The sequence below is a fragment of the Ascaphus truei genome (assembly GCF_040206685.1).
Source record: "Ascaphus truei isolate aAscTru1 chromosome 12 unlocalized genomic scaffold, aAscTru1.hap1 SUPER_12_unloc_8, whole genome shotgun sequence".
NCBI classification, from domain to species: Eukaryota; Metazoa; Chordata; class Amphibia; order Anura; family Ascaphidae; genus Ascaphus; species Ascaphus truei.
The window spans coordinates 390,791-413,471 of record NW_027453844.1 but is presented as its reverse complement, the minus strand read 5'-3'; the positions used below and the strand labels follow the sequence as shown (position 1 = coordinate 413,471).

The 22,681-nt window shown below is 49.0% G+C and overlaps 1 protein-coding gene across 1 annotated transcript; it reads left to right on the top strand.

Moving 5' to 3' along the window:
- The first annotated feature begins 328 nt into the window (after positions 1 to 328).
- Positions 329 to 709, top strand: LOC142473884 (histone H2B 1.1-like). Its single transcript, XM_075580825.1, has one exon. The coding sequence runs from the start codon at positions 329 to 331 to the stop codon at positions 707 to 709; it is 381 nt and encodes a 126-aa protein (XP_075436940.1).
- Positions 710 to 22,681: the final 21,972 nt, after the last annotated feature.

Below are 22,681 nucleotides of genomic sequence, written 5' to 3'. Positions count from 1 at the left end.
AGCTCAACAAGAAATTCTACAAGGAACTGGACCAGAACTCAAACCCGCTGATCAAGAAGCTTGCTGCGATCTCTGCAAACCCATTTGACCGCTACCCACGACCCATCACAGCGCTGAACCTGTGAAACCAACTCAACTGTGGCAAGTAACACAGATCAAGAAGCTTCCTAAAGAGTGCGACAATACACTCAACAAGAGAACTTGGAGTAATGAGGCTCAAGCCTCGGTATCCAATATCACCACTGACAGATTTAATCTGTCAGTCAGAACAGAACGGTCAGTAGGTGACATTGTTTCTCTGCTGTTTGGAGAAGAAGCATCGCCCGACATGCCTGAACCAGCCAAGTCTGCGCCAGCGGCCAAGAAGGGCTCTAAGAAAGCCGTGACCAAGACCCAGAAGAAGGATGGGAAGAAGCGTAGGAAGAGCAGGAAGGAAAGTTACGCGATCTACGTGTACAAAGTGCTGAAGCAGGTTCACCCTGACACCGGCATCTCCTCTAAGGCCATGGGCATCATGAACTCCTTTGTGAATGATATCTTCGAGCGCATCGCAGGGGAATCGTCCCGTCTGGCTCATTACAACAAGCGCTCGACCATCACTTCCCGGGAGATCCAGACCGCTGTGCGCCTGCTGCTGCCGGGAGAGCTGGCCAAGCACGCCGTGTCCGAGGGCACCAAGGCGGTCACCAAGTATACCAGCGCCAAGTAACCCCGATCTCATCACTGACCCACAAACACAAAGGCTCTTCTAAGAGCCACCCACTTTATCACTATAAGAGATATGCTCATATGTCATCTGTGCTCGGGATAAAAGGGAAGTGTTCTATTATACATTGCACTTTCTCAGTTATTTGCTTTTGTAGCTATTATATATTATAAAGTATCTTATGTGATGTATTTTTAGCTCTTTCTGGCTTCCTACCCAGCCACGTGTTTGCTGCACTTGTGTTGTTTTGTTAGTAAGAGGCGGGAGAACCGCAGACAAAGTGACAATCGCCGAGAATCCCCTTCAGATAATCTGCAGGTCACACACATCCCACAGGGTGGCGCTGCTGTGTTAGTAATGTGGTTCGTGCTCGGGAAGTAGGATTTGGGGTTAATAACCTGCGATTATTTTCCCTCATGTACTTTTTTTGAGCCTCACTAAAATACAGATTATATGTGCACGTGTCAGAATAAGTGTGCATGAAATGATGCCCTCACACCCGCATGGTATATAACGCATCTGATCGGGGGAAAATCCTAGTGCAGTTTGGGATTAGTAACAGACCATGCAATCCGTGTTTGCCACATGCGTTAGATACGAGCACATGCATTTGCATTATCAAAATTGGCCTTTTATAGTTTGTCGCACATTTTTTATTCCATTTACATAAATATAACAAGTGATATTTCTCATTGTCCTGTTGGGTTGGACATTAATTTAGAAATCGGTCAAATCTGCATTAAATAGGCTGGGAGGTGTTACATTAAAGGCTTCTATTGTCACCTTGTTCAATCTGTTATCAGGGATTGCACCTTTTTAGTATAAAAACAAGGCTGAGCAACATGTGTTTCCTCAGATTTCAGTAGCAGTTGATGTGGTTTTGTGATAACTTGTCAGAACTCTAAATCGCAAATATTTATCACGTCCTGTTTTTTTGAATCCTAAAACCACACAAAAAAAAAGCAACACAAATATACAGAGAAGGTAAAAAGGGCCAAAGGATTTAATATCTGCCATTCACACACAGACCACACGGTGGCGGTATTGCTTTGGTACTAACGTGTATCCCGGAGACCTGGATTTCTCACGTGATCTGAATCAGGTTTCACCCCCAGATAGTTCTGTGACACACTGCACGTTGTGTGGCTTCCCTTAATAGAATTGGTGTGAATTAAGTCCAAATCAATAGGACTCTGACATTGCTGCATAATTCTTGATACATTTAGGTTTAATCCCTTGAATAGCCCATAATGTAATGAAAAACATTGCGTAAAATCCTGAATTTGCAAAATGATCACTGAGCAAAACACACAAATACATGTACAGGTGCTGAGACTGCCAGAGATGCCACAGTCCCCATAACATCTATAGAGGGAGAAAGGCAGCAAAACACAAATGTATAACTCGCATTAATAAGAAACACTTGGGCTGTTCCTTCACTATCCCAACATCACTTGTGAAACTTTTACATCTATTCAATTACTGTCTCTATTCTAAATCCAAGCTCCGTAATATTCATTCAAAGATCCCATATTATTCCAGTCACATTGTTTTGCACAGTTTGGTTGCCTCATTCCTCTGCCCTTAGTTATCATTACACTCAATGGGATCTGCCCAAAGTAATCATGGCCGCCGAGTGCATCGTCTATCATCTCTATGGTGACCGAGACTCTTGTTAATGGGCATGCGCAGTAAGGTCTCCATTGCAATACATTACTATGAATGTCCCTGACTCCCAGCTTCACTTCCCCGGAACTACATCTCCCGTGATCCCCCGCGCACCGGGCTTTAGTTCGGAGGCTGCACGGTGGTGGGTGAATGTGGTTCATGTAATAAGACGGAGGAGCAAGAGGAGAAGCAGCGGCGGCCATGTACCTAGTGCTGTGCGGAGGGGGTGGGAGGAGGTGGGGTAAGGGCTCTGTGATAGCTTTCTATGTGACCTCATAGTTTAATGTCATCCATCATTGTCAGGAGGATAATGATTTCTCTGCTAATTAGTCTCCACAAATCCCCCACTGTAAGGTGATCCTGGTTAGGCAGCTTATCCCATCATCGTCACTACAGACACATAATGGTGAGATGGAGAAGTGAATGGACTCATTATACAAATCTGTTATCTGAGATGTAGGTTTTGCCTTTTTATTTAAATTTATTTTTATATTACATTTTATTTTGAATTCCTCAATGTTTCCTCTTATGGAGAAACATTGACATAACATTGTATTTGAAACTCTTAGAAAACTCTTATTTTTATAGGAGCTGTTTATCCTTAATCACAGCAACATTGGGGAGTAGCACAACCATAAACTAGGAACCTGTGGGTGTGCAAAATATCTCCCCCTCCCCACCCCAAAATAGTGGGGTTTAAAAACTCCCAATAACACGTTTCTATTTAATTTTCCATTGTCTAGGAAACGTAACCTTGAGAAACGAGATGCCAACGGTCTACTGTACATGCAAAGCCCAGGAGAGAAACAGACGCACTCCCAGGAAAAGATCCGGCCCTCATCTCACAGCTGGTCCTGTGGAGGTGAATATTATTTGCAGGTTGTGATATCAGTCACAGGAGACAAGGACACTTAACATCGGGAACACACACACACACACACACACACACACACACACACACACACACACACACACACACACACACACACACACACACAAACATTTTGAATGAGGTCGACAGACGGCGCTACCCACAGTTTGGGCACAAACTCACCCAAACAGGGAATCCTTTCTCAACTAGGTGCCAGGCGCCGCTTCCAAGGCTAACCCGGGAGGCTTCCACGCTCCGTCCGCTGTGGGTAGCGCAGTAATCCAGGGATGATATTTGCACTATAGCAAGTTCAAATCGCCTGCTCGCCTCCACTTACACGCCTCACTTTGGTTTATCTCCGGCACAAACCTTGGATGGCATAGTAATGAGAAATTGGCAGCTCTTTACAGGGTATATTTCACAGAACATGTATATGCATTTAGCATAGGGACCTGCTATTGAGACTTATCTTGAAGTTGGTTACCAAGCTTGGCATTATTTGATCAAAGGATGTAACCACAAGTCTCCTTTGTCTTCTAGATTTAGTTTTCACTATTTATATTTATTTCCCCATTTATTGCTACCCAATGATTGAAGTGCAGGGAGTAACTTTCTGTCTTTACATAGGTTACCTGTCTTAATAGCAAAGCATGGAAGACGGGGTGCTGACTAATCACCGAGCAGAGGGTCGTCTGATCGGCCAATCCGGGACACAGGAGGTGACTGTGCCCCTAAGACACCCCACAGAGGTGGGTTTGAAGAGGTGTGGGAAATTCAAACTGACAAATAGAAATTGTACCTACGGGGCTTATACCCAGCAACGGTTCCCCAAGACAACCCAATATATCCCTCAGAGATAGGCGCCTCAGAATCTGGACTGAACAATAGCGCCACTCGGTGAGACATTGTTCCCCAGACCTGAGTCAGCGCTCCTCCCCACTCCTAACAATGGCTGGGGCACTTCCCCACCCACATTCCTGATAGCAGGACCCTATCTCTGTGTGTGCAGGCTCGCTGAGTGATTACCAGCCCTGCACACATGGGCAACAGCAAAACATACTCATTCTAATCAGGGAGGTACATAAACCCAATCACATTATTCTCTGGGATACTGGGTTAACCCCCTGAGGATCCCTTAAGATAGGTAGGGACAATGGGTTAACCTTTATTAATATGATCCCCATTGGCCCATCTTTTAATCATTGTCTTATAATCGGAAATTAGCAATTACACCAGACAGAATAAGGCACAGGGGAGAGGAATATACACTGGCGATAATTGTGCTATGCTAAAACAATGGTGTGGTAAATTATGGTACAATGCACAGTTGTGAAAAGTTTGAGCTATCATTACATATCCTTATAGGAAATGTAGGATTATGTTGCAAAGTTACCACACTTCTTCATGCCTCAGAAATCTAAAAAAAAACTATAGGAGGTGCATAGAAACTGCAATAATAAGCAGGATAGTGGTATAATTGGAAGTATGTCTCCCTGAATGCCCTTCAACAAACAAATATAAGTCTCACCTAATGCACAATTACAATGTTGTTTTGGTTCAGTCTCCATAATAGGCCATAGGGGACTTTCGGTGCCAAGTAATCCGCCCCACTTGTTGAAGTATCTTGAGCTGTTCTGAGTTCATAAAGTATTTGTCTGCATTATAACAGTTGTGATCAAGCTCTTGGAATGTCCATACCCCTTGGACGTATTGTCGTCTCTCTGACAGGGTAATGAAGCTTGTATGTAATACAAGACATTCATTGTAAATGGCATTTATAATTGAAGGTGTGCTGCTGAAGATTACACGGTCTACCGGCAATACTCAACCTCCATTGTGGAAGTCAACAAGCAGTACCAGTGCCACTACAAATAGGGGTCAGCAGCTCTCGCCAGCCAGGAAACAATTGGTTGCCAAATCGGCATTGCATGGTGTCTGTGAGTATGCCTCAATACAACTGTATCTGTGTATGATGTGCATCTGTAACGTAGTTGGCTGACCACTGGGATATGGAAATCTATGCCACACTTTACTTGCTGCATTGCACATAAACCTTATTTACCTCTGTCTGAGAGACGACACCTAGTTGTGGATATTGCAAGAGCTTGATGGGGACGTGTTTTCTGCATATGCATTGTCATGACCCGCATGCAGATCACACCATTTCTAGGGGGACGAGGTAATAGTACAGGCCTAGCCCAATAGAAATTAAAAGGGGAAAACATAGAACATAAACTCTTACTAGAGTTCATGATGTCGCTTAAGCTTGCTTATCCTGTGGTTTAGTTCTTGCAGACTGTGAGGCCTCTGGAAGAAAGAAAGGTTTGGGTGAGGACCTCCAGCAGCTGGAGCATGTTGCTTCAAAACAGTCAACAAACGGTTCCACCGGACGCAGAGTTTCTCTGAATCTCTGGAAGTCTTGCTGGGCTTATATAGGTTTGGTTCTCATACAAAACCATGGAGAGGGGGCGGCTAGGCCATTCAGCATTGTCTCTTTAATCAGCTGTCCAATCCGGAGAGTGTTTGAAGCTGAGATGGACCATGCACACACATGATTATGGCCAGTGTTCGACACATGCAACCCCCGATCGCCCGGAGGAGTGCATTTAACCCCCTGTAGAGTGCCGTTGCTGTGCTGTGGCTCATTTCAGGATGCCGGGACACGATCAAGCGGGTCACCTAGCAACGCGGGACGCCGTAAGGATAGCCCAGCCGAAGACATCCCTTGGAGGCACTGCAGTGACGCTACACCACACACCAACGCAGACGCATACAGGCACGCCCTCCCGCACTAAGGATCTCCTAGCAACTGCCGGGACCAGAGGCGGAGAGAGGCCTGGAGATTGTGGCTTTAGCTGAATGTGTCTGCGGAGCGGCGCTGTGTGGCTGGAGGAAGTGCTGCTCGTGTTGCTGCTGCTTCCATGTGTATCGCGGGCGAGGCGGACGGTGGGAGCCCCCCAGGCTGGATTTCCTCACTCTCATGGCAGGTAAGAGGGTGGGGGGGGGGAGAGGGAGATGCAGCATACCACTCCAGTGTGCCGGCTTCAGACATAAGAGCATCCCCCCCCCCCCCCCCCGTCACTGCTGTATTTCATCTCCTGTCGGCACCGCTGATAAGAGGGAGAGAGAGGAATTTGAGTGGGCGGACACTCGCTCTCGTGTAGGGGAGGGGTTTGGTGTCTGTGTGTGTGTAAGTGGGAGAGAGAGAGTGTGGTTGTGTGTGAGGAGGGAGATGCAGCATACCAGAGTGGAGTGTGTAAGTGGGAGTGTGTGTGTGTGTGTAAGTAAGTGGGGGAGTGTGTGTGTGTGTGTGTGTAAGTTGAAGTCTCGCCCTCTGTCTTGCCCTCGCGTGAATAATAGGGGGTGGGGGACAATGATTACATGAATACTAGGGGGTAGGGTATAATGGTTGCACAGTATATGGGTAACAGTTTCACACAGGGATGTGGAGGTTAGTGGATGTCTCTCAGCCTGTGGCAGGTGCTGACATAGTGTGCAGCCAGTTCTGCTGTGGTTTCATCTTCTCCCAGGAGGATCGCTATTTTTTGGTTCTCCTCTATATTATTAAAGTTCTGGATAAGTGCAGTGAGTTTCTCTAGGTGGGCACTCCTCATTTCAGAGTATTGTGTGCAACGCAACAGGAAGTGTGTTTCATCTTCTACCTCTCCTAATTCACATCTTTGGCACAGTCTCATCTCCCGCGGCTTCCAGTTCTGTCTGTGCCTGCCTGTTTCTATTTCTAGGCTGTGGGCACTTATTCTGTACTGGCCCAGGGTCTGTCTCTGCTTTGGGTCTTTTACCTTCAGTAGGTAGGGTGCCAGAGTGTATTCTCTCTGTAGGCTGTGGTAGGTTTCCAGCTTCTTTGAGCGCTGGATTTCATTGTCCCACCTAGTCACATACCGCTTCTTCATTTCGTTGGCGATTGAGTTGATTTATTTTTTCGGCAGGTTGTTGATCTGTGTGGGGTTTTGTCCTTGGAGTGAGAGGACAAGTTATTTGATGGCACAGGGTTTAGTGAGGAGGTCCTGGCTTCTCATTGCTCTGTAGCAGTAAGACTGTGGATGGCTGGTGTTTAGGTGGGCCCAGCATGTCAGTGCTCTCTTCTGTCCAGTGAGCAGTAGAGGAAAGCGGCCCAGCTCAGCCCGGCATGCATTGTTTGATGTACTCCTGTGTACTTGGAGAATGTGTTTTGCAGAATTCCAGATGCAGTATTTCTGTTGGGCTGGTATCCCATTTTGTGGAGTCTGGGAATGTTACAGGGCCGCACACCTCGCTGCCATACAGAAGGATGGGTGTGATGATGCTGTTGAATATTTTCATCCAGATTCGTATTGGTGGTTTGAGGTGGTACATCTGTTTCCCTATTGTGTAGAATGCTCTGCGGGCCTCCTCCTTCAGTGTATTTATGGCCAGGCTGAATTTCCCTGATGAGCTGATTGTTAGACCTAGGTATGTGTAACTCGCTGTCTGTTCCAGTGCATTGTCGTCCAGTGTGAATTGCGATATGGTTGGATGTTTTTTATATTTTTTCTGGAATACCATTATTCTGTTTTTTTCTAGGTTCACAGAGTGCCCAGGCCTGGCTGAATTTTTCTAGTATTGCCAGTTTCTGTTGGAGGCCTTGTTCTGTTGGAGACAGCAGGAGCAGGTCGTCTGTGTATAGAAGAGACTTAACCTCAGTTCCAGCCAAGTTGAGCCCAGGTGCTGAGGAAGATACTAGGGCTGCTGTGAGCTCATTGATGTAAATGTTAAAAAGTGTGGGACTCAGACTGCAGCCCTGTCTAACTCCACGGCCTTGATGGAAGAAGTCTGTCCTTTAGTTATTAACTTTCACGCAGCCTTTGTTTTCAGAGTACAGCTAAACCCCGTTATAACGCGGTCCTCGGGGTCCTCCCCGAGACCACCGCGTTACTAACGGGGTCGCGCTAATTTTTTAAAAAAATGGCCGCCGCATCAGTGCATACAGTATTTACCCCGCGGTCCCGGCTTCCCCCTGTCAACGCGTGATAGGAGATGGGAGGGGGGATTCCCCTCCGGCTTCAGCTTCCCCTGTCACCGCGTGACAGGAGATGGGAGGGGGGATTCCCCTCCGGTTCCGGCTTCCCCTGCCACCGCGTGACAGGAGATGTAAGGGGGGATTCCCCTCCGGTCCGGCTCCCCCCCGCCCTGCCGTAGCGCAGGGTCGTCCTGCCCTCCCCATGCCCCCCCGCGCTGCACCGGGCCATCCCACCAGCCCCCGCAGCATCGGGGGCCCCCGCAGCAGCCATCATCCCCCTCCACCGCAGCACCACCCCCACCCTGCAGCCACATGCCTCAAAAATCATCCCCAAGGTAAGGTAAGGCTGATTTATGTATATGTGTAGTGTGTGTGTGTGTGTGTGTGTCAGTGTGAGCAGTGTGCAGTGTGAGCAATGAGCAGTGTGTGCAGTGTGAGCAATGAGCAGTGTGTGTCAGTGTGTGAGCAGTGTGTGCAGTGTGAGCAATGAGCAGTGTGTGTCAGTGTGAGCAGTGTGTGTGCAGTGTGAGCAATGAGCAGTGTGTCAGTGTGTGCAGTGTGAGCAATGAGCAGTGTGTGTGCAGTGTGCATTGTGTGTCAGTGTGAGCAATGATCAATGTGTCAGTGTGTGCAGTGTGAGCAATGAGCAGTGTGTGAGCAGTGTGTCAGTGTGTGCAGTGTGAGCAATGAGCAGTGTGTGTGCAGTGTGCAGTGTGTGTCAGTGTGAGCAGTGTATGTGTGCAGTGTGAGCAATGAGCAGTGTGTCAGTGTGTGCAGTGTGAGCAATGAGCAGTGTGTGTTCAGTGTGCAGTGTGTGTCAGTGTGAGCAGTGTGTGTGCAGTGTGAGCAATGAGCAGTGTGTGTGTGTAGTGTGTCAGTGTGTGCAGTGTGAGCAATGAGCAGTGTGTGTGCAGTGTGTGTGCAGTGTGTGTGCAATGAGCAGTGTGTCAGTGTGTGCAGTGTGCAGTGTGAGCAGTGTGAGCAATGAGCAGTGTGTGTGTAGTGTGTCAGTGTGTGCAGTGTGAGCAATGAGCAGTGTGTGTGCAGTGTGCAGTGTGCAGTGTGTGTGCAGTGTGTGCAATGAGCAGTGTGTGTGTAGTGTGTCAGTGTGTGCAGTGTGAGCAATGAGCAGTGTGTGTGCAGTGTGCAGTGTGAGCAATGAGCAGTGTGTGTGCAGTGAGTGTGTGCAGTGTGCAAATTTTTTTTTTAAAACGGGAGCCATGGGAAAACCGCGTTATAACCGAATCGCGGTATAGCGAGGCGCGTTATAACGGGGTTTAGCTGTACATACTTTTGATTGTGTCGTATGTTCTCCCCCCTATTCCGCTCTCTAGTATTTTCAGCAATAGGCCTGGCTCCCAGATGGAGTCAAAGGCTTTTTTGAAGTCCACAAAGCAAGCAAAGATTTTGCCCTTGTTGGTGTTGTGGACGTGCTTATTAATCAGGCTGTGTAGGGTATAGATGTGATCCGTGGTGCGGTGGTTTGGCAGGAAGCCTTTCTGGCTCTTACTCAGTACACTGCTCTGTCAGGAAGGTGAGGATTCTGCTGTTCAAGATGCTGTTGAACAGTTTCCCCAGGGTGCTGCTGACACGGATTCCTCTGTAATTGGATGGGTCCATCCTGTCTCCTTTCTTGTGCATAGGGGTTATCAGTCCTTCGTTCCATAGTTCAGGGAAGTAGCCAGTAGTGAGGACCAGGTTGAACATTTTCAGTATTGCTTCTTGTATAGATGGATTGCTATACTTCAGCATCTCTTGTAGAATGCCATCTGGTCCGCTGGCTTTCTTGGTTTTTATTAGTTTTATTTTTTTCTTTTATTTCCTGGATTATGATTGGTATGTCCAGAGGGTTTTGGTTATCTTTTATAGTGTTCTCCAGTGATGTTTGTTTGGTGAAGATTTGTTTTTGTTCTTGTGTCAGGTTTTCTTCTGGGATTTCTTGGTAAAGGTCCTTGAAGTAGTTTTTCCAGATGTTGCCATTCTGAATGGCCAGGTGTCTGTTATTCTGCTTTGTATCCAGATGTTTCCAGGTGTAACCCTGCTTCCTATCGCTTGGCAAGCTGTTACTCTGTGCTGTGTTACCTGCTGACTCACAGGGCCTGAGCCTCTGCCACGGAGAGCCCGGGGTATATATATGTGTATATGTGTATATGTGTATATGTATATATGTATATATGCAGTGGTTGACAAATCACCAAAAAATCTACTCGCCACACAAAAAAATCTACTCGCCACCTAGTACCAAACGTGTGCTGCTTGGGCCAATATTTACTCGCCCGGGGGTTAAATCCACTCGCCCGGGGCGAGCAAATGTATAGGTTTGTCGAACACTGTATATATGTATATATTCGGTGCAGCGCCTCCACCTGCGACAGATCCTGCCAAAGGGGGAGTTAGTCTTCGCAGGACCTCTATACAAGAATTTCTCTCACACGACCATGTTATAAAACCAATCTTCTTTACTGATAAATCAACCTTACGATACATTGCATGCCATGACATTCCAATCCGCTGGTACACAACATTTAACACGCCACGGAGGACGTCCACAATTATGCGCCTCGGCGGACGCCAACAATAACTTGCACCTCGGCGGACGCCAACAATAACTTTCCCCCAATCCCACCACCGGGTGTTCCCACCCCGTGTCCAAATACGTTAATCAGTTATCTCGCTTCCAGCGGCCGTGTGTATGTGTATGGGTGACTGCGCAGCCACTAGGTCTTAGGTGATTGAAAGGGTAGAGTTGGTGCACTTGATGAAATACCTGCCGAGCACGCCGGTGCTCGGAACTGCTACGGTTCTTCAAAAAGAGTCTCTGGGGATTCCACGCTGCGATATGGGGCGCTTCTCCCCGACAGGATAGTCCCGAACACAGCAGTAGTTTTAGGGGGGGTAAAACCCTTACTAAGGGTGTCCCTAGCTCCGCTTGTCTCTACGGTGACTCAGGGCTAACTGGGCCGGGGCACCTTGACTGCGCCTGGGGGGGGTACAACCTCCCAGCGCAGTGTCTCCGTCTCCTCGTCTCTCCACGATGCTCTAACTCCACGTGCGCGCAACCACTGCCTATATCTCTGGCAACTCCTCCGCCCATAGGCTAAACGCGCTCACCTGACCCTCCCCGTGGGGGCTGCTGGGTCAAGGGACCGCTCCTTTCCCGCCAATATGTATCCTCCTTTGCGGGCTTCTGCAACTACTCCTTGCAAGCGCAACCTCTCATTACTCGGGGTGAATCAAGGGTCACGGCTACACAGGTTTGCCAGAAAGTATTTTCATCTAATGCTTCTTCAATTCTTTCTAATTTTTTGGCAATGTGGTTGTGTTTTTTCTTCCTTAGGGAGCGCCTGTAGTGCTTCAGGTGTTGGTGGTACCTCATTCGTAGTTCTGTATTGTTTGGGTCTCTGTGTTTTTGGTTTGATATTGTTCGCAGGCTTTTTCTAAGGGTGTTGCATTCCTTATCGAACCATTTTTCTTTGATTTTGTCATTTGTTGTTGGTCTGTTAGGGATAGTTTTTTTTCAGGTTTGATATTTTTGCTATTAAATGGAATATTTTGCTGAGACTTCTTACTGCCAGGTTTATATCATGTTTGTTCTGCTCCCTGCCCCCCTCTGCCGCACCCTGCCCCCCTCTGCCGCACCCTGCCCCCCTCTGCCGCACCCTGCCCCCCTCTGCCGCACCCTGCCCCCCTCTGCCGCACCCTGCCCCCTCTGCCTCCCTCTCTCTACCTCTACCTCTCTCTCTCCCTCTCTCTCTGTGCATCTCTCTCTCTCTCTCTGCATCTCTCTCTCTCTCTGCATCTCTCTCTCTCTCTCTGCATCTCTCTCTCTCTCTCTCTCTCTCTCTCTCTCTGCATCATTCTCTCTCTCTCTCTGCATCTCTCTCTCTCTCTGCATCTCTCTCTCTCCCGCCCCCTCTCTCTCTCCCGCCCCCTCTCTCTCTCCCGTCCCCTCTCTCTCTCCCGCCCCCTCTCTCTCTCCCGCCCCCTCTCTCTCTCTCTCTCTCTCTCTCTCCCGCCCCCTCTGTCTGTCTCTCTCTCCCGCCCCCTCTGTCTGTCTCTCTCCCGCCCCCTCTGTCTGTCTCTCTCTCTCTCTGCCCCCTCTGTCTCTCTGTCTCTCTCAGTCTCTCTGCCCCCTCTGTCTCTCTGTCTCTCTCACTCTCCTATACCTGGACATTGAAATACTGCGGATCTCTCTCTGTGTCTCTCTCTCTCTCTCTCTGTGTCTCCCCCTATGTCTCTCTCTCTCTGCCGCCCCCTCTGTCTCTCTCTCTGCCGCCCCCTCTCTCTTTCCCTCTCCCTTTCCCCCTTTCCACCTCTCTCCCTTTCCCTCTGTGTCTCTCTCTCTCTCTCCCCCTGTCTCTCTCTCCCGCCCCCTCTGTCTCTCCCGCCCCCTCTGTCTCTCTCTCCCGCCCCCTCTGTCTCTCTCTCACGCCCCCTCTGTCTCTCTCTCCCGCCCCCTCTGTCTCTCTCTCCCGCCCCCTCTGTCTCTCTCTCCCGCCCCCTCTGTCTCTCTCTCTCCCGCCCCCTCTGTCTCTCTCTCTCCCGCCCCCTCTGTCTCTCTCTCCCGCCCCCTCTGTCTCTCTCTCCCGCCCCCTCTGTCTCTCTCTCTCTCTTGACCTCTCTCTCGCCCCCTCTGTCTGTCTCTCTATCTGCCCCCTCTGTCTCTCTGCCCCCTCTTTCTCTCTGTCTCTCTCACTCTCCTATACTTCTTTCTTCCAGATCTGACTCAAGCTTCACACGGGAGACATCGGAATCCCTCCTAACCCAGAAGACAGGTAGGGAACACCTCCCCTCCAACATATAACATTGCGGGAATGAGGGTACCTGGACATTGAAAGACTTCGGATCAGGTAAGATTCCAGGTGAGATTGCTGCTTTAGATATTGTGAAGCGGGGACGTCCAGACACTGCTTAAAGGGTGAAGAAACTAGTCATTCACACCTGGCTTTTTTTTCTAAATCTGACATATACATACACACACAGATACAGATATACACACACATACACACACATATACACACACTTAACAAGGACTAATTGTAGTATAATGTAATACAATAAATAAACTTATGTCAACAATGAATGTTGTTCTTACTAGGAATTTATTCAAAACATTTTTTAAAGCGGGCCTGGGGGTGGGACTAGTGGTGGGGCGAGACTAGGGCAGGGCTAGGTGGCGAGTAGATTTTTTTTGGTCCGGCAAGTAGATTTTTGGGTGATTTGATGACCACTGATTATGGCTATACACACTGCCCAGAGCGCAGGGCCAGGAGTGGTGGTTGCTGTGCAACATCTGCACTGTGATTGGTCACAAGGTAATCTATGTAAGGGGATAGGGACCTTCCAGACCTCTCTGGTGCAATATGTGGCAGAGAACTTTCAAATTCTCCACTTTAAAATCCTGCTCTCTGCTTCTCCGGCAACTTGGCACAGAAGCACTTATAATGTCCCACTCGGTTAGACTCCCAGTTCGGTTTCAGGTGTCTCCAGCACAGCCTCGGAGCACACCACTTAGTTCGCCTCCACGCTAGGATCAGACAGACCTGGCACTCTGATCAGGTTCCACTAACATAGACACACCCCGGCCATATGAAATTTGTTATAGGGTAAATTACAACGGTAACGGGAGACCAGAACTTTCAATGCAGGACACAATAGTTGAATAAACAAAAATGTATATCTTGCAAACATACAAAACACACCATGTACACTCACCAACTGGGCCTGGAGGAGAATATAGACTGAACTATGTGCAGGGGCCTGCTTTAGCTCCTCCTCCTGCTTCTCTGTGCTATTTGTCCAATAGCACTTTAAAAAAACCAGCCAGTCGCGTCTCAGATCAACTCCAAAACTTGTCTGGTACTCTGATTGGCTGCTCCCCTTACATAGCCCTCGGTTGCCTATTGTTTCCATGGAGCAGGGGCCACCGGCCAATCAAAGGGCATATTGTGACGGTGCAGCCAATCAGAGAACAAAAGCTCGCCAGGCTGCACCAATCATATAAGGGACCGGCTTAAGGACTTTAGGGCGCCCATCGTGGAGTGAGCGTCTGGCGAGCGAGAAATTCAAACTGACCATTGGAAATCGTGCTATGGGGCTCAGACCCAGCAATGGCTCCCTGGCCAGCCCCATACATCCCGCTGGGTAGGTGCCTTAGCGTCTCGGGTAAACAAAGGGTCTGCACTGCCGAGAACCAGTTCTCCGTACCTGAATCACAACCCGTCCCCACTCACCATAGTCAAGGTACTAAGCCGCTCCCGATCTCTGACACAAACCGGCATTTCTCTGCATGCATCTTAGCTAAGTGAATTACTGTGTCTGCATGCAGAGAAATGCTAACACAAAAGGACAGTGCTGGTTGCCTTACTAACTGTATGGGAACAATCCCTGTTCCCCAAGACACAGTTTTCCCCCTTCCAAATATCACACAGTGATATAGCTCTCATTTGGAATAGGTTACACACAATACTTTACATTCCAGGCAAAAGGAGCCTTACAGAGGTGACCATTACACACGGCTTTGTGGCAGCCAGACGGGCTTCACCTTTATTATGTGAGGGGTGCTGCACTGGAACCAATCAACAAACTGGTCAATGGTAGCAGCGGCTACAGGCGGGAGCTCGGCAATGGATTCCCCGGATAGCAGAATATCCCCCGCTGGGCTTGGTGCCGTTATATCTGGAGGAACATTCAAATACTCCGATTTTCAGGCAGATGCTTCCCCCTCTCCGCCCCCCCCCCCCCGAGTTGTGTGCAGGGCTAGTAACTCCTCTATGGACGTGGCCTTAGCCAGCATGCGCACACAGAAATCTGGGTTTGTTATCCAAATGGGTGTGGGTGAAGTGTTTAAGACATTGTTAGTCAGGAGGGGTGTGTACTCTGGTTTAGGGAACGATGGCTCGAGGAGCGGAGCCTTTGTTCATCCCAGACTCTTAGTAGTCTTTCTCTGTGGTAGGTATCAGGCCGGCCCTGGGAGCCGTTGCTGGGTATTGGCCCTGTCGGCATGATTCCTGGTGGTCATTTTGAATTTCCCATTGCGCTTAAGCCTGCACCTTTGGCTGTGCTTGAAACACTTTGTCACGGGAGACCATGACAATTACACCGGGGGATCTGTACACTAGACAGAACTGCAGAGTTGAACAAAAGGGAATGCATTAGAACATTTCACAAACCTCTAGTACAGGTCTGCACAACTCCAGTCCTCGAGGGCCGCAAACAGGCCAGGGTTTCAGGATATCACAGTATGACTGAGACACTAATTGAGCCAGTTGTGCTGAAGTAGGGATATCCTGAAAATCTGGCCTGTTTGTGGCCCTCGACGACTGGAGTTGTGCAGACCTGCTCTAGTACATAAAACATATACACAAACTCGCCCAACGCGGGGAACAACAAACAACCTAAAGTCCTACGTGTGGGGACATCTGTCTTGAATATTTACCCTCATCCACATTCCCAAATTTGTGCCACTGTCCTTGGTAGTATGGGCAGCACTGGTTTGCTCTCCATGAGCCAGCATTTTCAAAGTTTCTTCCATTGCTTCCCTCCGGATCACCCATTAACGACTTTGAATATGTAATGTGTCCACTTTGGCTTTCTGATAACTCTGGGGCCAAAGCCGTGTTCCCACTTGTATATCCCTCGGTCACCATTCACCACCATGGAGGAAGAAGAGGGCCGGCTAATCCCAGGGCGGATAGTCTTCAGGGTCCAATCAGTGAGTGAAGGCTCGCCTGCATCGGACCAATCCTTAGTGACGGCGGGTTACAAGACTTCCAGTACAGCCCACAGGGGCATGCTTAAGTTTAGCGGGGTATTTGAATGGACCAATGGGAATCACAACAACAGGGCACATTCCCGGCAACGGTTCACTATGTCCTCTCAAAAGCCCCTGAAGGTTTAGGCAACTCAGTGTCTGGACCAAACACTTATACCCCTGCGGGGAGCCACTTTTCCCACACCTGAGTCCAGAGCCCTGCCACGCTTGATAATATTTCAGGCCACTCGCCTTATCTTGCCCAAGATCTCTTGTGTTTAGATTGGATACTGATATACCAATTATCCGCACATTTAACATATTTAACATCGGTTAACTCCTGGTTCCAAAAGTGCTGAATCCAGGCTACAACATATAACATCATTACAATGTAGCCACAGTATACAGATATGTGACTACGGGCGGGCCCCGCTAATACGGCAAGTTCTGCTCTACGGACCCTAACCGGATATTTTCTGTGCATATGCAGACCTGCACATCCACCTTCTGCGCATGCGTGACCTCAGCAGCCCCCATTCTGTGCATGCGCAGACATGGCGGCCCCCTTCTCTGTACCACAGTATCAGCGGAACACTGGAAAGTGGGGCCCTACTGTATTCATACATGAATAAATATAGCATATTATTGACAGGTAGGGATAATGGCGTGTTTGACCTTTATTAAAGAGCAGCCACATTTACCCCTACTGTCATAGTCTCTTTGTCAGGCTAACATATTTCTTATTACAAGAGCATTTGATAATATAAACCACATATGTGGTGTTGCAGTTCAAATGGCATTATGTCTTCATGTTCTCAATGTGCTGTTCTTCTGTCTCTGTAACATCTTAAATTAAAGTGAATGTCTATGTTAGGGTTCTGGTCCTGGCTTTGGCTGCAATTCACCCTTACAAGCATTCAGAGCTTCCAGACAAAGGCCTCCCTATACTTGGCAATTGGAATCACCTGGGTCTGGACTCACACTGCAGTCTGCTTCTTGCTGCCTGCTATGCAGCTCTGTCCCTATTGGCTGCCTATGCTATTTAGGGTCAGCCCTTCCCCCAGGAAGTGGCTGAGCATAATCATTTCTTGGTGTTACTGTGCTGACCACAAGCTCCTTTGCTTGTCTCTTCTTTGCCTTCCTGTGCTTAAGCTTCCTGTATCCTGGAGCCTCCTTTGTCCAGAGTCCATTCCTGTGCCGAATCCCCTGTGCTGAAGCTTCCTTGTTCTCTTAAGTCTTTGCCTTGTTTACGCTGCAGCATCTATGCTGGAGCACCCTTGCCAAAGCCCTTCCTGTTGGTCTGAGGACCTCCTGTGCTGGACCCCCTGCACTGCAGGATTCCTGTCCCGGAGACCTCCCTTTGCACTGCAGTGCCTATGCTGAAACCCTACGCTGACGCTCTTCCTGATGCTGACCCCGGTCTGTGACCTCAAACTATGCTCCTATTGTCACGCTTGTGCTCGCCACAAACCAAGACCGGACAGCGGTGCTGAGGTGGGGATGTGAATACACCGACCTTAGGCCACAAAGCCTGTTCTGGATTGCACAGTTCGTAGTCGTTCATAGCAGGTTCAGGGCTGGAGAGGCCAGGGTAATCCTTTGACACGCATGGGTCTTGGTTGGAGACAGTAGAAAAATTGTTATCCAAGCAGGGGTTCGGCAACAGGAAATCAGGTGCGCTCCACTTTAGCGTAGGAGCAGCAGCAGTGCGGGAGTGGCCTCTGTGCGAGGAGTGGGAATGGCCCATGGTACCGGTCGCAGCAAAGGGAGAAGGAGGCCGGAACAGGCACACCTCCGGGCAGCGTTGGCGAACCAACGCTTCAGCACGGAAGTCCAAAACAGGCCTCTATGAGGCGAGAGCAGCAGACCTTGGACTCAGTAGGCAGACCTCTGCTATGGGAAAAGGCAGCAGGTCACAGGAACAGGGATCAGGAACAAGAATACAGGAACAGGGCGGCCAAACAGGTAGCTTGTGGCAAACACAGTAACATCCTAAGTGAAAGGACTATGATCGGCACTGAGGCAGTGTGAGAGCACAGTATAAGAAGGCCAGCGGGCTAATCCCAGGAGAGAGGTGTGAGGGCATTCCTCCACTGAGAGCACCGAGGCAGGACGGCAGTAATTGTGAGGGGAGGTTATCTGGAAACAGCACAGTTCTGTAAAGAAAGGGTTTCCACCAAACCCAGAAACGGATTCCTTACAGTACCCCCTCCCCTTTCAGTTGAGGACTCTGGGCGAACAGGACCACTCATAGATCTGGGAGACATATCATTGTTCCTGAACTGTCTTGGCGAGGAGTAGATCCATAATCCCACAAATCATTGGCAAGCACCATCTTTAGATCAGAGAGCAGTAGCACTGCAATTCTTGGTATATGGAAAGCAACACAAAATGTCTTGGAAATCCAGAGCTGTGGAAAAGTAGGTGATTCCCGAACAGGGAAGTCCAAAGGACACCAGCCAGGTGCCCGGTCCCTAGTAATAGTCCGAGAATATAGGACAAAAACACTGATTGTTGGTCGGATATAGCAGAGAGGCCTTCTGGACAGGCAATGTTTTTGCTGGAATCGGTACGTAGAAGCTTGAGAAAATCTTTTGCTCCCCAGGAATTCCGGACCGTGGTTAGCAAGGGTATAGGGCTGGAGGGTTCACTGCAAGATATTGACGCAACCCCTTTGGTACAGTCCTGGCCCGTTCCCCCAAAGAAGTCAAAAGTGGAGGTTATTGTGTTTAAGTAGTTTCCTGCCGTGGCACTGGCAAACGATAGGTCAGCATTCCTGGGCATCTGAGGTCTAGGAAGCATCCGGTCCGAAAGCTGGACATCCTGGAAGGGAGCAGTAGGCACCAAAGAACAAGCAGAGAAAAGCATGCCCGTATTCACCGTGGGAGGGCAAGAAACAGGAACGGACACCACAGGGGTGAAACAGTCCAATAGGTTTGTTTCAATCTTTGGCGAGGGCAACATGAAATCCAGAGGAAACACCTCAGCCGCCACACGGGGCCCTGCGGGCATAGGATCTGCTAGCAAAGTGAGAAAGCTTGGATCCATACAGACTTTATCCGGTACAGCAGGAAGCAAGGTGAGCAGTAAACCTGATTTAGAAACAGAAGTCTTGTATTTAGAACTGGGTATTTCAAGCACAGAGGAAGGATCGGGAGAACATGAACTTGACTGAGGAGTGGAAGTCCCAGAGTCAGAGGCTTCACGCGATACTGTAGGAGAGACAGTATCAGATATCTCTGTTTCGAACACAGGGTCCTTGAAAGCAGTAGATACATTAGGTACTAGCGAAACCTCACTGGAAGGTAAGCCTGAGTTTGCAGCTGAAGTAGAGCGATCTGTAGTAGGTACCCCAAATATTGTGGAAAATTCAGAAAAGTGTAACTCGGTTTTGAACCCTGGGTCCTTTGAATCTGTAGGATAAACAGGCACTACAGAAGATTCCAAGAGAGATAACCCTTAATTGGTTGTAGCAGCCATGTAGTCTGTAGCGGATACCTCAAATGCTGTGGGAAAAACAGCGAGAGAGTATTATCTGAGGAGTCGGAATGCCAGACTCTAAGGCTAAGCGTGGAGTTATAGGGAAGTTAGGAAGAAAAAAGCGTTCTCAGCAGTGAGGAGCTTAAAGTCATTCTTGGTTATCACAGAAGCTGCAGGAAAATCAGTGGAGAAACAGTTTGTTCCTGAACCGAAGGATTGAACAGCAACAGTGGTTATACAGGCATACCCCGCATTGACGTACGCAATGGGACCGGAGCATGTATGTAAAACGAAAATGTACTTAAAGTGAAGCACTACCTTTTCCCTCTTATCGATGCATGTACTGTAATGCAATCGTTATAAATATACATGCATAACTGATGTAAATAACGCATTTGTAACAGGCTCTATAGTCTCCCTGCTTGCGCACAGCTTCGGTACAGGTAGTGAGCTGGTATTGCTGTTCAGGATGTGATGACTGGCGCATGCGTGTGCTGCCGTTTGCCTATTGGGCGATATGTACTTTCTCACGAGTGTACTTAAAGTGAGTGTACTTAAAGCGGGGTATGCCTGTACTAAGTACAGCACCGGAGTCCGAGGAAGGTATACTGGACACTGCCGAGAGTACTTGAGGAGTCAGACTGGGTGTTTCCATGGGGTCCAAGGACATTGTGCTTGTCTCTGAAATGGGTGGTTGGGAAATAGCAGAAACCGGACCGAACACTTCAATTAAATCGGAGGAGATGGTGCTTGTCTCAGATGAGGGTGATTGGGAAGTGACCGGAACTGCTCTAGACTCTTCAATGGAATCAGAGGACATTGTGCTTGTCTCTGAAGTGGGAGTCAGGGGGTCCGTAATCGATAAGTCAGAACCTGGAGGAGTCTGCGTGGCACAGGTTAACACACAAAATGCTGGAGAATCCTTAGAAGCAATAAGGGGAGACTCAGAGGGTACTAAAGGATAAGAGGCAGAAAAGCTGATCTCTGAAGGGATAGCCTGAGGGGCAGTAACAGGGGAGCTAATCACTGTAAAAGGTTCCAAGGAGACAGACTTAGTCAAGGACAGGAATAGCAACAGTCTGAGACATAGGAGGAATAGCATTGGTGACAGGCGTATCACATACTACTCAAGGGGCAGAGACAGGGTGACCTGCTTTTACATCAGGAATTTTAGCAGTCGCACAGGTTAACACCGGAAGTGCTGGAGAATTCTTAAATGCAGTGAGAGGGAATTGAGGGTTTAAATGAGTGAAAGGGAAATCGGACTTGGAAACCTGATCCTCCACTGCTGGCAGGGAAGGCTCCGATCCCACTAAGGGAACAGACACAGGTACGCTGACCTTTGAAGTGGTAGCTAGAGAAACAGCAAAAGGGGGACCAACCGCCGTGGGTGGCTCCAAGGAAGGAGATTTAGAGTCTAAAGCAGGATTTTCAACTCTCTGGGAAACTGGAGGGGTATTACTAGATACCATAAACGTTTGAGAGGGGGGAATCTGTGTGCTGGTTCATGGCTACGGCGGATTCATGGGTATTCCTTTTAGATTGGCCTAAAGTTTCAGAAGAACTCAGTGGCCGGAACTTTAGCTGGGACAGTGGGATGAAAGCAATGAACTTCAGGGGTGGCATAATGTGCAATGTCTGCCTTTAAAACCAGGGGTAGAGAACTATCAAGGGTTAACGCAGGCAGTGCCTGAGAGTCAGAGAAAAGGGAATCTGACTTTGAAACTGGGGGCATAGAAGGTTCATCTTCTGGTGCTGGGAACATAACATTGGCGTGGGGCTTACAAGAATACACAGAGGGAGGCTCAAAGGTTTCACTAGCAGGGGTTAAAGCAGGCAGTACATGAGTCAGAGGAATGAGAGGTAGAATCAAAACCAGGGATCGTGGCCAACTTCTCTTTTGGCTTAAGAGGGAAAACATCAGCTTGGTAATTTTCAGGAGGAGGGGGTACCTCCAAAGGTTTAGTAACAGGACTAACAGTGCCGGGGAACCATCCAGAAATAGCGTAGCTGGCGAGAGGGTCACCCTTTTTTTTATGCACTGATCCAAAGCTAAGGACAGTTCTTGGATCATACTTTGAACCTGCAGCAGGTGCGCATAATTCCTTTTCTCCCAGGTAACAGGGGAATCAGGAGACAGGACACAGGAGAGCAGGGTCTGTTTGAACTCCCTAAGGTGCTGGGCCTTAATATGGAGATCTTTATGGAGCAGTCTTTCAGGCGGAGTTAGACCTTCATACAGGGACGGGATTTCAGGCGGGGGCATTCTTTCAAACAGGAACCGGTCTGCAGATAGTATTTCAGGCACGAGCATTCCCACCCTCACCACAGGGAGGTCCGAGTTTGTGGGGTCGAGCATACTGTCACGCTTGTGCTCGCCACAAACCTAGACCGGACCGCGGGACTGAGGTGGGATGTGAATAAACAGACCTTAGGCCACGAAGCTGGTTCTGGATTGTGCAGTTCGTAGTCGTTCATAGCATGGTCAGGGCTGGAGAGGCCAGGGTAATCCTTTGACACGCCAGGAAATCGGGTGCGCTTCAGCATAGGAAAAGCAGCAGCGCGGGAGTGGCCTCTTCGCAAGGAGTGGGAACGGCCCATGGTTCCGGTCACAGCAAAGAGAGAAGGAGGTCGGAACAGGCACACCGCTGGGCAGCGATGGCAAACCAGCGCTTCAGCACAGGAGTCCAAAACAGGCCTCGGTGAGGCGAGAGAGCAGCAGACCTAGGACTCAGTAGGCAGAACTCTGCTATGGGAAAAGGCAGCAGGTCACAGGAACCAGGAACAAGAATACAGGAACAGGGCGCCAAAAAAGATAGCTTGTGGCAAACACAGTAACATTCTAAGAGAAAGAACTATGCTCGGCACTGAGGAAGTGTGAGAGCAGAGTATAAGAAGGCCAGCGAGAGAGGTGTGAGGGCATTCCTCCAATGAGAGAGCACCAAGACAGGGTGACACTAATTGCCAGCACAGGTGGATGTGAGGGGAGGTTGTCTGGAAACAGCACAGTTCTGTAAGGAAAGGGTTTCCACCAAACCCAGGAACAGATTCCTTACACCTATGCCGCCTGCCCTAACCCCGGCCTGGATATATATTGTTAACCCTGACTTCTCCAATCCTTACCCGGCTACGTTTGACCACGGAATTCGCACTCCGGACCCATCTTTGTGGTCTAAGGTTGGTGTATAACCATCCCCACCTCAGCCC

Coding starts and splice junctions, on each gene's coding strand:
- LOC142473884 (XM_075580825.1), top strand. CDS start 329: ATGCCTGAACCAGCCAAGTCTGCGCCAGCGGCCAAGAAGGGCTCTAAG.